The sequence below is a fragment of the Urocampus carinirostris genome, chromosome 6 (assembly GCF_059441175.1).
Source record: "Urocampus carinirostris isolate Australia breed hairy pipefish chromosome 6, RoL_Ucar_1.0, whole genome shotgun sequence".
Classification (NCBI taxonomy): Eukaryota; Metazoa; Chordata; class Actinopteri; order Syngnathiformes; family Syngnathidae; genus Urocampus; species Urocampus carinirostris.
In genome coordinates this window covers 4,351,378-4,366,606 of record NC_142354.1, presented here as the reverse complement: position 1 = coordinate 4,366,606, position 15,229 = coordinate 4,351,378, and the positions used below count along the sequence as shown (strand labels likewise).

At 43.7% G+C, this 15,229-nt stretch overlaps 2 protein-coding genes across 3 annotated transcripts in view; one reads left to right on the top strand and one right to left on the bottom strand.

The window, feature by feature from the left end:
* st3gal8 (ST3 beta-galactoside alpha-2,3-sialyltransferase 8) overlaps positions 1 to 4,179 on the top strand; it is a 37,266-nt gene extending 33,087 nt beyond the window's left edge. For both annotated transcript variants that reach the window (XM_088337527.1, XM_088337528.1), the window contains exon 9: positions 1,866 to 4,179. In XM_088337527.1, the coding sequence (XP_088193653.1) occupies positions 1,866 to 2,033 (168 nt within the window). In that variant the 3' untranslated portion in view covers positions 2,034 to 4,179. The remainder of the gene's footprint in view (positions 1 to 1,865) is intronic.
* unm_sa1614 (un-named sa1614) overlaps positions 3,195 to 15,229 on the bottom strand; it is a 52,022-nt gene continuing 39,987 nt past the window's right edge. The window contains exons 25-28 of the mRNA XM_088337526.1: positions 8,626 to 8,663; positions 8,406 to 8,557; positions 6,529 to 6,660; positions 3,195 to 4,458 (exon numbers count right to left, since the gene is read on the bottom strand). Coding sequence (XP_088193652.1) covers positions 4,384 to 4,458; positions 6,529 to 6,660; positions 8,406 to 8,557; positions 8,626 to 8,663 — 397 coding nt within the window. The 3' untranslated portion in view covers positions 3,195 to 4,383. The remainder of the gene's footprint in view (positions 4,459 to 6,528; positions 6,661 to 8,405; positions 8,558 to 8,625; positions 8,664 to 15,229) is intronic.

The window sequence follows — 15,229 nt, the reverse complement described above, 5'->3', positions numbered from 1 at the left end:
TGTCACCAGTCACCGAACTACGTCATGCCACATGTCATTGAAAAGTTTAAACTCTTGGGTTTCAGGATATGATGACTATTTTAAAATGTATCTGAAAGCTATAAAGCCAGTCTCAGTTACCAATAAAATGCCCTGGTAGTCCGCTAATGGAACAATTCTCCATAAAAATGTCCTCGTTACATCTGCAACAGTCCAGTGAATCCAACTGTGTAACATATTTACACACTATACACACACTTTAATGCCAAGAGATTTTTTTAAAAAAAGGTTCGCCTTAAAGCGTTTCTGTTTTGCTTGACATTCCGTTTTGCCTCATGATTCATTCTTACAAGTAAAGAAATCGTTTCCCAATTTTGCCCTGGCCTCTGACCGTTCGACACCACTCTCAACCAATTGCAATCTTCTGTGTACGTCCCGGAGCCTGCAACAGCCAATGAGGACCTCTATTGAAACAAAGGACAAGCCTTAGTTGAGCTCCACATTACTTCAGTCAGTAATGATGGATTCAGAAGATGATAGACACATTGCTTATCCAAATCAACTCTGAAAATGACAATAAGCAGATCTACGAAGTGTATTCAAATCAGAACCCAATATAATAGTAACACCGCTCATGATACTTAATGTGCACACTTGTGCGTGATTTAATCAGTGAGGTGGAAAGAGATTTTGAAGAATCGACAAATATGGATTTTTCAAGGCCGATACCGATGGATTAGTACAGGGGTCGGGAACCTATGGCTCGCGAGCCATATATAGCTCTTTCTGAGTATCTGTGGCTCAGAGACAAATTTGATTGCATGCAAAATTTCTCCATCTTGTTCAAAACTTGAGTCGTCTCTCCTATCCAGGTAAACTCAAAGCTAAATACAATGGTATTACTTCGCAGTATATATAGGGCACGTTTTTCACTACAATTTACAGTCAAGGTGTCACACAAAAAAGGGGGAAAAAAACTTGTTTTGGCTGTACAACGCTAAAGAATCCTTTATATAAAAGTTCACTATATAATCTGTGTTCAGTGTTCAGATACCTTATGATGAATCCACAGAACTGAAAATACGCCAAAACACTGGAAGAGAACATTTGATTGGCTGAGTGGGAGGGATGGGTGGATCTATGCAAAAAGGGCAAGCACTCCCTCCCATCTCTCGCCCTACGCCGTCTGCGCCAAAAGTGATCTCATCAGGCTCCCTATTTGCAGAATGTTGTGACGTTTTTACACAATAACTGCTTACATCTGGTTTTGAAACCAATATGTATGAAAAGAAAGGGTCAAAAGGAGTTTAACCGATCTTGAGTAATTGCAAGAAAGAGACAAGTTTAAAGTGGTTTGTTGATTTTGGGACAGGGGCTCTGGCATGATTCTCTTTTCATAATTTTTATCAAATCATCAAAAATAAATGTGCTGAAGATTAAGCTTTTGTCTGGGGCGCGGGTTTAGCAATTTAGTCAATTTGTCTCATAATATATGGTGTGGCTCTTTCCCAAAATAAAATACTTTTTGCTTTTATGGCTCTTTGAGTCAAAAAGGTTCCCGACCCCTGGATTAGTATTAAGAAGAGGCCTATAACCGATATTTGGAGCCGATATTAATTTTCTGCAAAAGGTTAAAAATGTGGCGCTGCCATTGAAGAAAGATAGATTAATAAAATTGCTTTGTTAAAGACAGGCCCTAACTGTAGCCTATAAGTTGTGCGTTATTAAAGTAATATAAAATGCGCTTTGGAGGTCCTTAGTGACTGGCAAAGCACTATATAAATGGAGTCTGTTTACATTTTACCATTTGTGGATTTACTCCTTCTATCATTTGTTGCCTTTCAACATTTGGAGCCTGCCCTTCTCAATTCCTTCCCTTCTTACAGGTGTCAGTGTTTGGTTACGGGGCCGACCAGCAGGGAAACTGGCACCACTACTGGGAGGAGAACCGCTATGCCGGCGCCTTCCGCAAGACTGGTGTGCACAGCGCCGATTTTGAGACCAGCGTCATTGGTCGTCTGGCCAAGGAGGGAAAGATCCAACTCCACACGTGAACCCCGGAGGACCCCGTTTGGCCCCAGACGTAAAACAAAGGCCAAACGGGCCGAAAAAGACCTGTCCATTTTGTGCCTTTTCACAAGACTGAGGAGTATCCTGCAAAACCCCTCAAAACATATCGAGTGGGGGGGAAAGCAAGTATGCGCTGAGGTTAGGAACAACCACATATTTTTGTATGTTATTGTAAGAGTAAGACTTATGGAGGAAATTTTTTGTTTTTTGTCCGAGCACTTTGCCTTAAAAATGACAGCCTTTTTGTGGCTCCACAGATGCATCAAATGTCCATCCAGTCGAAATATTGTCTCGCTGCAACTTGTGTCCTCAGTTTCCCATTTGTGGCCTTTTGTGAGTGCCTCGGTCCAATCTTTTTGCTTTAATACACAAATCTCTTATTTCTTTGATCAGGATTGTCTGATGGGATCCTGTAAAACTTCAATTTACTTTGACAAACATTTGTTCTCCCTTCTGGTATAAAAACATACAACATGATGACAACTAGCAGCTACAACAGCGTTCTTTTCCTCTGTCTTCTAACTAGCGCAAGTATAATTTTGCCTCCAGCTGCGAATGTGATATCAGGCGTGACGTAGGCTATCAAAGAGTCTATAAGACATAAAAATGTGATCACTGGTTTGTCTATTGCCCAAACCCCTTGAGATGCAGCATCTTGTTTCCAAGGTTTTTTTTTTATATTGAATATGTATGACAACAAGCACTGGGGTGCTCGTTGCATAGATGGCAATATATAAGTAGATCAGAGGTATTACTGGTGGATCCCTGCAAAGACCGTTGTAAAAATTACAACTTATCGTTTTCATCCCTTCATCCAGCCAGTTTGATAGCAATTAAATTTGACATCCTTGCACAACAATAATCTTACGATGTCAGCCAATCAGGAACTCTGTTAATTGCTTGATCACTGTTCATGCTGAAACAACACTAAAGCGCTGTGCTAGTCCGTATAAAAGTTAAAACAATGGAACATTGTAAAAAAATTAAAAATGTTCCATTTTAAAACCGAAAACAAGGAATTACCCAAAATATAGCTTTTTGCATCTTTGAAATGTAGTAAACGTTCTTCTGTCTTGCTGTATCAAGTTACCTTACTTAAAACTACGATAAACTGGAAGTAAGCTCTGAGAACTTAAAAGCGTTCACGAAAGACTGAAAGGACAATTTTCAGTTCAAATTACTCAAAGAAAGAAAATTATAGTAATAAGAAATAGCATTGTGGTTATTTACACATTAGAAAAGTTATATGCTTTGTATTTAGCTAATTTTGACGCGGCCATTTTGTAAGTAGCTTACACGCCGACATCAATGCTTTACTGGAACAACATGGCCTTTTAGTAGTTGGAAAAGTAACACCCGAACAAAAACGCAGTTTTCCCGTTTAAGATATTTGTCTCACATGTTAATATTGTCCAATTTTTCCGTGTTATTAATAGTTTTGTTAATTCCTCAAAGATTTTAATGCATTTTGGTGTTAAGACATCAAATATGTGTTTTCATCACTTGCTCAGACATATTCAAGTAACATAAAAATATTGCCAACAAAAAAAAGTTGTACCAAAAGTCAGTGCCCACGTTTACGTGAACTGTGAATGTAAAAGTTGGCCGATGGGAATTGCGTCTGCTGCTTTTTCTTTGCAAATGACAATGAAGTAAAATGAGGACCATGCAGTATTTTTTTTCTCAAATATAGCCTGCTGCCTTGACTGTTACTTTCAGTTTGTTCTTGTGGTTTGTTTAACGTCTTTTGGGAGAAAATGCAAATGGAACGCCTAAAATGGTGTATTTATATGAATGAATAATGTTTAAACCTGTTAAGTAATGAACCACTAGAATTTCTCGTTTTAAACGATGTGCTCATAATATGCCTTATATTGATAATGATATGTTTCTTTTAGTTCAAATGTGGTGTTTTTTCCTGATTGCTGTTCAGATATTTCACTTAATGGTGAAAAAATTTACATTAAAATATTTGGCACATTTTTTTTCAGCGCACCAATGTTTGTTAACATTGTACTTGTCCCAAGACTGGCTTGCTTTACATAAAATCCTTTGAATTTATGAAGGTGTTGCTGCCTGTTGGACTGAACAATGAGAAAATAAAATTTAAAGAAGAAAAAAAGGTTAAAATCTTGTCATGGTTCTATTGTATTGCTAATTTTGTGCTATTATTTGCAATTCTTTTATTTGGTGTTTGTACATTTGAATCTTCACAATGCGTGGTCTAGTTTGTGTGGCTGAAGGCAGGAAGTCACATGCTACGTTGCCACTGAGGTGTCTTTGAAGGCAGTAGAAAACATTCTTCCAAAATTTGGAGAGCTTCGAGGCTACATTTCAGTTTGACATCGGCTGCACGAAGGAAGATGGAAACAATCCCCTCTGTTCCGGCTCATCTTCGAGGTAGCCATGCTGATGGGCGAAGAAAGCAATACACAATTAATCAAAGATCTCACCCTAAATCTTTTGTTTTCACTTCGCTAAATGTTGTGTACTGATCAAGATGTCCAAACAATTTCCCACTCTTCATTTACTGCCAAAAATATCCAATAATTTCATATGTTACAACAGGTGCTCAAAAACGGGCAACTTAATCCCTTCCTCCCAAAAACTTTGGCCGCTTCTTCTATCAAGAATTTAAACAAATTATCATATCTTCTCTCATTATGACAATCATTTGAATCAAAAATAAATGTGCTGAAGACTAAGATTTTGTCTGGGGCGCGGGTTTAGCAATTTAGTAAATTTGTCTCATAATATATGGTGTGGCTCTTTCCCAAAATAAAATTAATTTATTTTGCTCTTATGGCTCTGAGTCAAAAAGGTTCCCGACCCCTGCTCTACACTAATCATGAGTCGGCTCACTCCTAGACACTTTTTTTACACCAGGGATGTGATTTTTCCGCTAATTCGCGGAATTCCGCTTTTTTATCTCCCAAAATAAAATTTAAAAATTTCCGATTTTTTAATTGGTAAAAAAACGATTTCGTCTCGACAGCATTCCATTTTAGTGTTTCCGCAACTGAAATGAAACGTACTTGCGGTTGGTTGAAGTCTCCGTGTTGACCAATAAACGCGCTTGTTATAAAGGCGTAAGAGTATGCCATTGTTCATTTCTCACACGTTTTTGCCGAGTGTTTAAAGAAAGATGTCCGAGATCGAACGCAAAGATGCTCCGCAAGTTAAAAGAAATTGCTAAGATCGTAAAAAACAAGTTTCGATCGGACTAGTTAGAGAAGGAATTATCTACAAATGTTGGTGACCCCGACTTGATCCAATGTAGCGAGCAGAGACGGGAGTCGTAGGCGGAGTGTCAAACAAAGGTGCCAACGAAAGCTGCTTTAATGACATTTAAACTGGCAATAACAAAACAAACACGAGAGTGGCTAGAACCGGCCGAATTAAGAGTCCCCCTAGGAACTCGCTAACTAAACAATGGTTCCGTGGGTGAATTATGTACAACCCACTACAGTACTTTAATTTATAGATAACATCTTCTGCTATAACAAAGACATTTGTGGTATGTTCTAATATGAGTTACTTTTCATTTGGTCATGATACGATTATTTGTTCATGAAATTTGAACTCTTCAACATGATTTATGTGTTAACTTAGTAATCACATGAGTTAGATATGATGATATTCTCAGTGATAGTTTTTAAAAGCAAAGGCAGTCCAATGTTTTTTAATGTGACTGATTTTGAGTTGACTTAAACTGTCATTTTATATGGGATAGTTCAAAATACATTGAAAATGTATGCTGTTGTTTTGTCTATTTCTTTGTCATCTGAGTGCATTGAAAGTACGTAAAAACACGGAAAACCCATGAGCTCCGGGGGGCTTCGCCCCACTTGTCCCCCCACCAGGGCACTGCCCTGGACCTAGCTGGGTGCCCGCGGCCCCCCAGACCCCCGCCTAATTTTCAGATAATTTCACTTTGGTCAAATCACATCCCTGTTACACTCTTTGTCTCGCTCGTTTTTTTTTTTTACTAGAGAAGGCACACATGATTGGTTATTTTGTGTGGTGTCATCTCTGACTGTCTGCGTCTGTGAATGGTCATTTTATTATTTAAATGACAGCACCCTTGGGCTACCATATAACAGGGGTGTGGTAGCATGTACACACATGCACACTCAGCACAGGAATGGTTTAAAAGAGTAGGGACCATATGAAGGACAAAAATAAAGAAACAAAAAAGAAATGAGTGAAACCAGGAAATGGAGCCCAATTTGGACTCTTTCTAATGATATTGATGACTTCATATACGAATGGACCAAAGTACAACCACCTAAGAACTGTACACCCAAATGTGAAGAGCCATTTTGGAGCCAAAAGCCCCTATGACTGAGCTGAAAGAGTCAGAATTCCCACCACTAACATACTCAAACACACTCCCTTTGTAGATTTCCTAACAATATTTCTTGTACTGCTCGTCTTCTAAAGCGGAGGTATCAATTATTTCGTGGTTTGGATACGTACCCACCAGTCGATGTCATCCTGTCTCAGGACAATGATGATCTGGCCCTCGCTGAAGCTGAGTTCGTCGTGATGGTCAGCCTCGCAGTCGTAAAGAGCCCGGACGCGATAGACGGACGCCCGACGTCCCCTCGGCTGCCGAGATAAATGTTATGCAGTTAAAATTCGTCACGTACATTTTTTGGTATTTTCTGGTTAATGTTTTCAATCATGTTGCAAAAAACATCAAATCACTAAAAGAACAAACCACCTGAAAAGAAAAAAAGGGATGACAGGTTTACCCCAAAAGCTTATAAGAGACTTGTCCGCTTCTTCTATCAAGAATTTAAAGAAATTATTATATCTTCTCTCATTATAACAATCATTTGATAGTGCATTTAGAAATGACACTATAACCACATTGTTAAAATCGTGATCAGATAAAAGTGAGTGTTTTTACTGATGTGATGTGAATCTGCCTGCATATTTCAGAGCTAATTTTAACAAGTTAAAGCGACAATGTGTAATGTTTGACCACAACATGTCGCTGTATTGTGTAGTGCAACACAGTAAATCAATTATTTAAAAACTGTAACGCAGTGCGAGAAGTTTATTTTGGTGTTAACACCTCAAAGGAGATTACATAGGACGCCAGTTCGTTTTGACTGCTTCACTGTTGTTTGTTATTTGGACTATTATGCCCTGTTTACATCATTGTCTCAGTTGGACAATAATGTTGCTGATGTTTGATTTTTGGAACCTAGGAGATTTAATGATAAGAAGAGGCTTTTAGAATGTATTTGGAATTCGGCATTTCGAGGGTATTTTGTGCAGTCCTCTCCTGTTCTCCCTGCGATTTCAAAAATCACTGATGTCTTCTTTCCTCAGTTTCATTGTCTACCGAGGGTGATTTTAGGTTCAGACCTTTGGGGGTGTTGCGCACCAAGAGTGCTAAGATGGTTAATTTCTTTTTAATTTAATTCCACTTCAAGTGATATAATATGTAACATTCACTTATGATAACCCATCCATGCACTGCTTATCCTCAGTAGGGTCACGAGGGTGCTGGAGCAATTCCCAGCTGTCTTCGGGGAGTGGGCAGGGGACACACTGAACTGGTTACCTGCCAGTCGCAGGGCCCACAAGGACAGACAACTTACTTGCTCATTCACACGTAGGGACAATTTGGACCGGCCAATTAACCTGACATGCATGTTTTTGGAATGTGGGAGGAAAACCGGAGTGCCCAGAGGGAACCGACGCAAGCACGGGAAGAACATGAGAATCACCGCACAGGAAGGCTGGATTTGATCCGATGACCTCAAGCCGCTGTGCCACCCACTTACAATACCATTTTAATTAAAATATATTTTTAAAAGCTTTTTATTTTAAAATGCATTTATTATCAAGTGAATGTTTGTTTTGAGGCAGTTTTTATTAATTGAATGTTCCTTTTTTTGAATTGTATTGTAGAACTTTTGGGCTTCCATAAAAACATACTCTCACCATAATGCACCAGATCCTCCACAGACTCTCTGCTATGCTTCAAGGGACACTAACCAAGAAAAAGGGGAGAAGGGAGGGGGGCAAGAGCAGTGCTCGGATTCAAATTGGCTCAACCATTTCAAGGCAGTGGAATTTTTCGGACGCTGCGTTATCAACAAATTTTTGTTTTTGTTTTTTTACTTTATCTTAGCGAGCGTTTTTCATTACTTTAAAGTCTATCTTGTCCTTTATTGAGGAAAAGAGATTTTTTAAAATGCAGTACTTTTGGGGGGTGCTGGTTACACCCGAGATGTCTAAACTATAAACTTATCACAGAGACAAAAATGTTAGATTTTGGTTTGCAATTGCTCTTCTAAAATAGTGCTTAAAATGTACTGCCAGAATTCAGCACTTACAAGTGACCTCCGAGGGAGTGGCTGGGGGGCGGGGCCTCGGCTGGAGCTCTCAAAGCTTTGCGAGCGCTGATTTGCAGATGAGCCGTTCGGGGAGGGTATTCTCGTGTGATGCCATTGGGAGGCGCTTGAGTCGCTGTCCGTCCTGCGATAGGCTGAGCGATGCAAATGTGTCACAAACTTGTCAGAGTTTCTAATTTGTGCAGGGATGGACGGGAAGTACCTCTGTTTGGAGGCTCGCTCAACGGGTCGAGAAGAGGACTGTGTGCACAAGGATAAACACATTGGATGTCACAGAACTTTTTCTATCACCCCCTGATGATTGCTTTATATAACTGGTTTAAGGATCATCAAAGGACCCCTTTCCAGCCTACGTTATTACTGAATGACCACGGGATACGTGCGCATTGTTGACCCAAAACAGCAGAAGTACAAGTTTGAATAGAGCCATGGAAGATTTATATGTTGAGTTGCATTTCCTAGCATCGCAATTCACAAAAAAGTACGATAAGCCATCATGGCTATCTCTTTTAGATTTTGTTGAATGCAGAATGCCCTAGTTAGTGTATGTAGGATAAGTGTCGGGTAATTGAGTTTTCTAACAATGCCTACTATAGACTGTAAGTTTGCTACTACTGGTGCTTGCCAGTAGATCTTTCATAATAATAACACTGTAATGATTACAAAAATTATAATATTAAAAACAGTATTATTAATGTATATTTCATACAATAGTATTTTTAATGCACAGCGGCAGATTATACTACAAATCCCATGATGCTTTGCTGTTATTTTGACGTGTCAAACAACATGACAGCGGAAAGAACGTTACTTCCTCTGTGTCAGTACCGTCTATGGTAGCAGTCATGGTGTATAGAAGTTGTATCCTTGTTCCCCTCCCCCAGAACACAATGCAACTTCAAACTACAGCTGTCATTGTGTTACCCTAGCAAGAAATGGTGAAAAAAAGAACTTCCTGTTGCTGAGTCATCCGTAGAAAAGAGATTTGAACGTGTGAGCACCCCTCAGACAGGAGAGCACCCCAAAGTTTTTATGGAAAACAATAATTTTCCTTCCTCCTCCATCCCCTCCACCGTCCACCTGCGCCTTCTGCTGACCACCGCAAAGGTAAAAAAATCCTATTCATAATTCTTTTCTTTATACTTTTTTTTTAACTTTTACACCTTCATGTTAGCGTAATCTTTTGTACGGAAGATTACGATAACGCGAACGTACGATTAGCCTGGGTTACATTTATGTTTATGTTATTTGTGTCTTAAAGGTAAACAAAGGTAAACATTCAGGGTGTTGGAACGGATTAAAACGATTTACATTATTTGTAATGGGAAAAATGATTTCGGTGTTCGAACAAGTCGCTTTTCGAACAGGGTTCTGGAACGGATTTTGGTCGAGAACCGAGGTTCCACTGTATTCCGGTGTGCCTTATATACAGGAAAATAGTGTGGCTAAAACTGGAAATGCATCATTACAAATAAACGAAACTGCATACGGTAGCTGTTCTGCCTTTGAGAAATATATGGAGTGATTTTGGATTGCCCTCTTGTGGTTGAAATGTCAATTGTTTGTTGCTTATAGGAAAAAAAAGATGAGCACGGTACTTGCACTGCAGCACAGGCGGCAACTTTTGAACACTCATTGCAAATCCTCGTTTGTTGTTGATTTGGACAACAATTGTCCGTAGGTATGAAACATATTGTGATTATTTGAATGATAATTTTTTTATGGTGATGTTTTGTAATAAATTGCTCTAGTTTGAATGGTAGTTAATTGATACAATAACTGTTCTGCCTTTGACAAACATAAAGAGTGGTTTTCAAGGGTCCATCCATCTATCCATCCATCCATTGTCTTCCGCTTATCCGAGGTCGGGTCGCGGGGGCAGCAGCGTTAAAAGAGAAGCCCAGACGTCCCTATCCCTAGCCGCCTCCTCCAGCTCATCCGACGGGACCCCGAGGCGTTCCCAAGCCAGCCGAGAGACATAGTAACACCGGGGACTCCTGCCGTTGGGACATGCCCCAGCCACCTCAACTGGCTCCTCTCAACGCGGAGGAGCAGTGGCTCTACACCGAGTCCCTCCCGGATAACTGAGCTTCTCACCTTATCTCTAAGAGAGAACCCAGCCACCCTGCGGAGGAAACTCATTTCGGCCACTCGTATCCGGGATCGTGTTCTTTCGGTCATGACCCAAAGTTCATAACCATAGGTGAGGGTAGGAACGTAGATCGACCGGTAGATGGAGAGCTTTGCCTTTCGGCTCAGCTCCCTCTTCACCACGACGGACCGGTACAGGGTCCGAATGACGGCAGACGCTGCACCGACCCGTCTGTCGATCTCCCGTTCGTATGTTTTCAAGGGTCCTCTTACAGTTAACATGTGCATTGTTTTTTTATTTTTAATATTAGTTGTGAAATCAGATGTCATTGTGTGGATTTGTGTTCTATGAAATAAATTATTTTAATGTAAATGTATTTTTTTAATGCAACCTTGGCCCTTTTTGTAAGTTTTAATTCTTGTATGCCTTATACATGAAAAATGTATCCCAAAAAAACAATTTTTGGGGTGTTAATTGTCAGAGACCAGAACAAGCACTCGGATCCAATAGCGTCAGTTAAAGGATTTATTTGGACAAGGTTCGGTGGAGCAGGCTTGGGACGTCGGCTCTTGGTAGCAGAAAGCCTCTTTGGACGAAATGGCAACTCCGTGGTGAAACGCGTGACGAGTAACGTAGCAGGTAAGTCGGTGGCCGGGACGGAAGAGTAGATCGTAAACTTTTAACAGACAAGGGTCAGGCAACGAGAATCAGGCTTGGAATACACAAAGGGATCGTGGTACCTTGAATGTTGGAGGCTCACTCATGGAAACGAGGAGTACACTCGAACGTCCATCTCTGGACGCTGACAGCTTATGTAGAAAGCTTCCACCAATCAGGAAATCGCGTTCCAGCACGCCAGCTGATTACCTCAGGTGGCTCCAGTTAGGTAATCACGACAGAACCCCCCCTCAAGGGACGGCTCCAGAAGTCCCCCAGGGGAAAAAAAAAAAATAATCCAAACACGTCACATGGAAACACCGGTAATCCAAGGGAACAAAAGTCACAGGCCAGTTACGAATAATCCCCCAAAACCCAAAATACATCACCAATAATCCAAAATGGAGGGCCCAGAGGTCGTCCGATGAACCCCAGAAGGTCACCATCACACCAGCGATCCCCTCAGAATTCTTCCGAGTGGATAGACACCCCTTCATCCGCATCTGAAGGGGCGGTAGCGGGTGGGTCCGCCGGTGGAAGAGTAGCAGCGCCGGATCCACGACGACGACCATGGCGTGGCGCTGGTTGGTCTGGATGCAGTCGATGGAACTCTGCCACAAGAGATCGGTCCAGGATCTGCCTGCTGGGAATCCATGATCTCTCCTCCGGACCATATCCCTCCCAATCGACCAGGTACTGGAAGCCCCGACCCCTGCGTCGGGAGCGGAGCAGGCGGCGCACTGTATAGATAGGCTCCCCGTCCAAGGAGCGTGGAGCCGGGGGAGGAGGTGGAATGGGTGCCAACGGGCTCTGGCTGACGGGCTTGATTCGGGAGACATGAAACGTGGGGTGCACTCTCATAGATCTTGGTAGACGGAGACGGACTGCTGAGGAGTTGATAATTCTTACTATAGGAAACGGGCCAAGATACCGAGGAGCCAGTTTCCTCGACTCAACCTTCAGTGGTAGATCAGCTGATGCAAGCCACACCTTCTGGCCCACCTGGTAATTCGGAGCAGGACTCCTCCGTCGATTAGCCCCGACGGAATGAGCCTTGCTTGCCCGAAGGAGTGTGGCCCGAGCACGAGCCCAAGTTCGCCGACAGCGGCGTGCGTTCGCCGTAGCTGACGGGCAGTTTACTTCCTCTTCTTGACTAGGGAACATAGGGGGTTGGTACCCATATACGCACTGGAAGGGGGACATTCCAGTGGAGGAGCTAACCAAGGAATTGTGAGCATACTCCACCCATGCCAATTGCCGAGCCCAAGACAACGGCTCACTAGAGATTATACAGCGAAGTGCCGTTTCCAGATCTTGGTTCACTCGCTCAGACTGACCGTTGGATTGAGGGTGGAACCCCGATGAGAGGCTGACTGAGGCACCCAACAGACGACAGAACTCCTTCCAAAATGCGGATGAGAATTGGGGGCCCCGGTCAGAAACAATGTCCAGAGGGATGCCATGGAGGCGGAACACATGTTGCTGGACTATCAATGCAGTTTCCTTGGCGGAGGGGAGCTTCGGTAGTGCCACGAAATGGACCATCTTACTGAACCGGTCCACGATAGTTAGTACAGTCGTCATCCCCTCGGATACTGGCAACCCCGTCACAAAGTCCAAGGAGATGTGGGACCATGGGCGGCGGGGAACCGGAAGTGGATGTAACAGACCGGCCGGACGTTGGTGGGATGCTTTGTTCTGGGCGCACACTTGACAGGCGGAGACATATTCCCTAATGTCCTTGGCCATGGTAGGCCACCAGAAGCGTCGGGACAAGAAACTATGAGTCCGAGCCGACCCCGGATGGCAAGAAAAGTGAGAATTGTGCCCCCATTGGAGGACCTCGGACCGTAAGGGTTCGGAGACGAATAGTCGACCCTCGGGACAGGAGCCAGGACCCGCTTGATCGGGTAACGCCTCTCTGACTCGGGACTCGATATCCCAGGAAACAGCCGCCACCATACGGGAAGCTGGAAGGACCGTTGCGGGATCCTGAGGTGTTTCATTGGAATTCTGGAATTGCCGGGAGAGCGCGTCGGGCTTCACATTACGAGATCCGGGTCTGTAGGACAGAGTAAAGTTAAAGCGGGTGAAAAACAGGGCCCAACGTGACTGGCGAGGGTTGAGCCGCTTGGCCGATCTAATATATTCTAAATTCTTGTGGTCAGTCCAAACTATGAACGGCACCGTTACCCCCTCCAACCAATGCCGCCATTCTTCCAGGGCTAGCTTGACGGCCAACAACTCACGATCCCCCACGTCGTAGTTGCGTTCGGCTGGGGACAACCGCCGGGAAAAGAAGGCGCACGGGTGCATCTTCTGGTCCTTGTCAGACCGCTGGGACAGGACAGCACCCACTCCCACATCTGAGGCGTCCACCTCCACAACCAGTTGGCGTGCAGGGTCAGGTACCTGGAGTATGGGGGCCGTAGAGAAATGAGTCTTTAAACAGTTGAAAGCTGCATTAGCCTCGGAAGACCACCGGAATGGCTCTCTAGGGCTGGTAAGAAGCGTGAGGGGAGCTGCCACCGAACTGTAGTTCCTGATGAACCTCCGGTAGAAATTGGCAAAACCAAGGAATTGTTGGAGTTTTTTCCGAGACTCAGGGACAGGCCAAGAGGTGACTGCTGATACCTTGGCAGGATCCATCTGAAGGGTCCCCTCCGCCACGATGTAGCCCAGGAACGAAACTGTCTTGGCGTGAAACTCGCACTTCTCTGCTTTAACAAATAAAGAGTTCTCTAGGAGACGACGGAGGACCAGCTGAACATGTTTTCGGTGTTCATCGAGGGACTTTGAGAAAATTAAGATATCGTCCAGATACACAAAAACAAAACGATTAAGCACATCTCGTAAAATGTCATTTATCAAGGATTGGAAAATGGCTGGAGCATTGGTTAATCCGAATGGCATTACCAGGTACTCGTAGTGACCGGTGGGTGTGTTGAATGCTGTCTTCCACTCATCACCCTCCCGGATACAGACTAAGTGGTAGGCGTTGCGCAGATCAAGTTTAGTGAAGATCGTGGCCCCCTGTAGAAGCTCAAATGCAGAGACAAGCAGAGGCAAGGGATAGCGATTTTTAACCGTGATTTCATTAAGGCCCCGATAATCAATACAGGGCCGGAGTGACCCGTCCTTCTTTCCCACAAAGAAGAAGCCCGCCCCCGCAGGAGAAGAGGAGGGTCGAATGATACCAGCCGCCAAGGCATCGGAAATGTACTCCTCCATGGCCTTCCTCTCGGGAATGGACAGGGAGTAGAGGCGGCCCCGAGGAGGAGCGGACCCTGGCAGGAGATCAATCGCGCAGTCATAAGGTCTATGAGGGGGCAAGGAAGAGGCCTTAGCTTTACTGAAGACCTCCCGTAGGTGGTGGTAACAGGCTGGGACCTTGGACAGATTGGGTGGGGCCCTCGTGGAAACAGGATGATTTGGGTAAGGAGCGGCTCGCAGACAGGTTTGGTGACAGTCCATGCCCCATTCAAGTATCGACCCAGTGCGCCAGTCGAAATGGGGGTTGTGTTGCACCAACCAAGGATGACCCAGAACAAGGGGTTGGTTAGGGGAGTGAAGCAAATGAAATTGGATCTTCTCTCTGTGATTTCCAGACAACTGTAGTTCTATGGGTTCAGTTATTTGGGATACGGTGCCTGATAGGTGACCATCCAAAGCCCGAGCTGATACCGGATTAGGAAGGGTTTTAACAGGTATCCCCATCTTCTGTGCGAGTGACAAATCCAGGATATTTGTTTCGGCGCCAGAATCGATCAGGGCATGGAAGGGCTGAGATGAACCGGAAATAATGAAATTTGCCCGGAGAACAGGTCTATCAGTCTTGGGGGACGATACTAAAGCCGAGCTCAATCGGACGTCCCCTATATCCGACGAGCGTTGGCTTTTAACGGGCAATTGACCACCTTATGTCCCTGGCCGCCGCAGTAAAAACATAGCCGTTCGGAACGCCTTCGCTGGCGCTCTTCGACGGAGAGAAAGGTGCGGTCCACCTCCATCATCTCATGAGGTGCGGTAGAAGTGGTTGGGGGTTTCGGTATCTTAC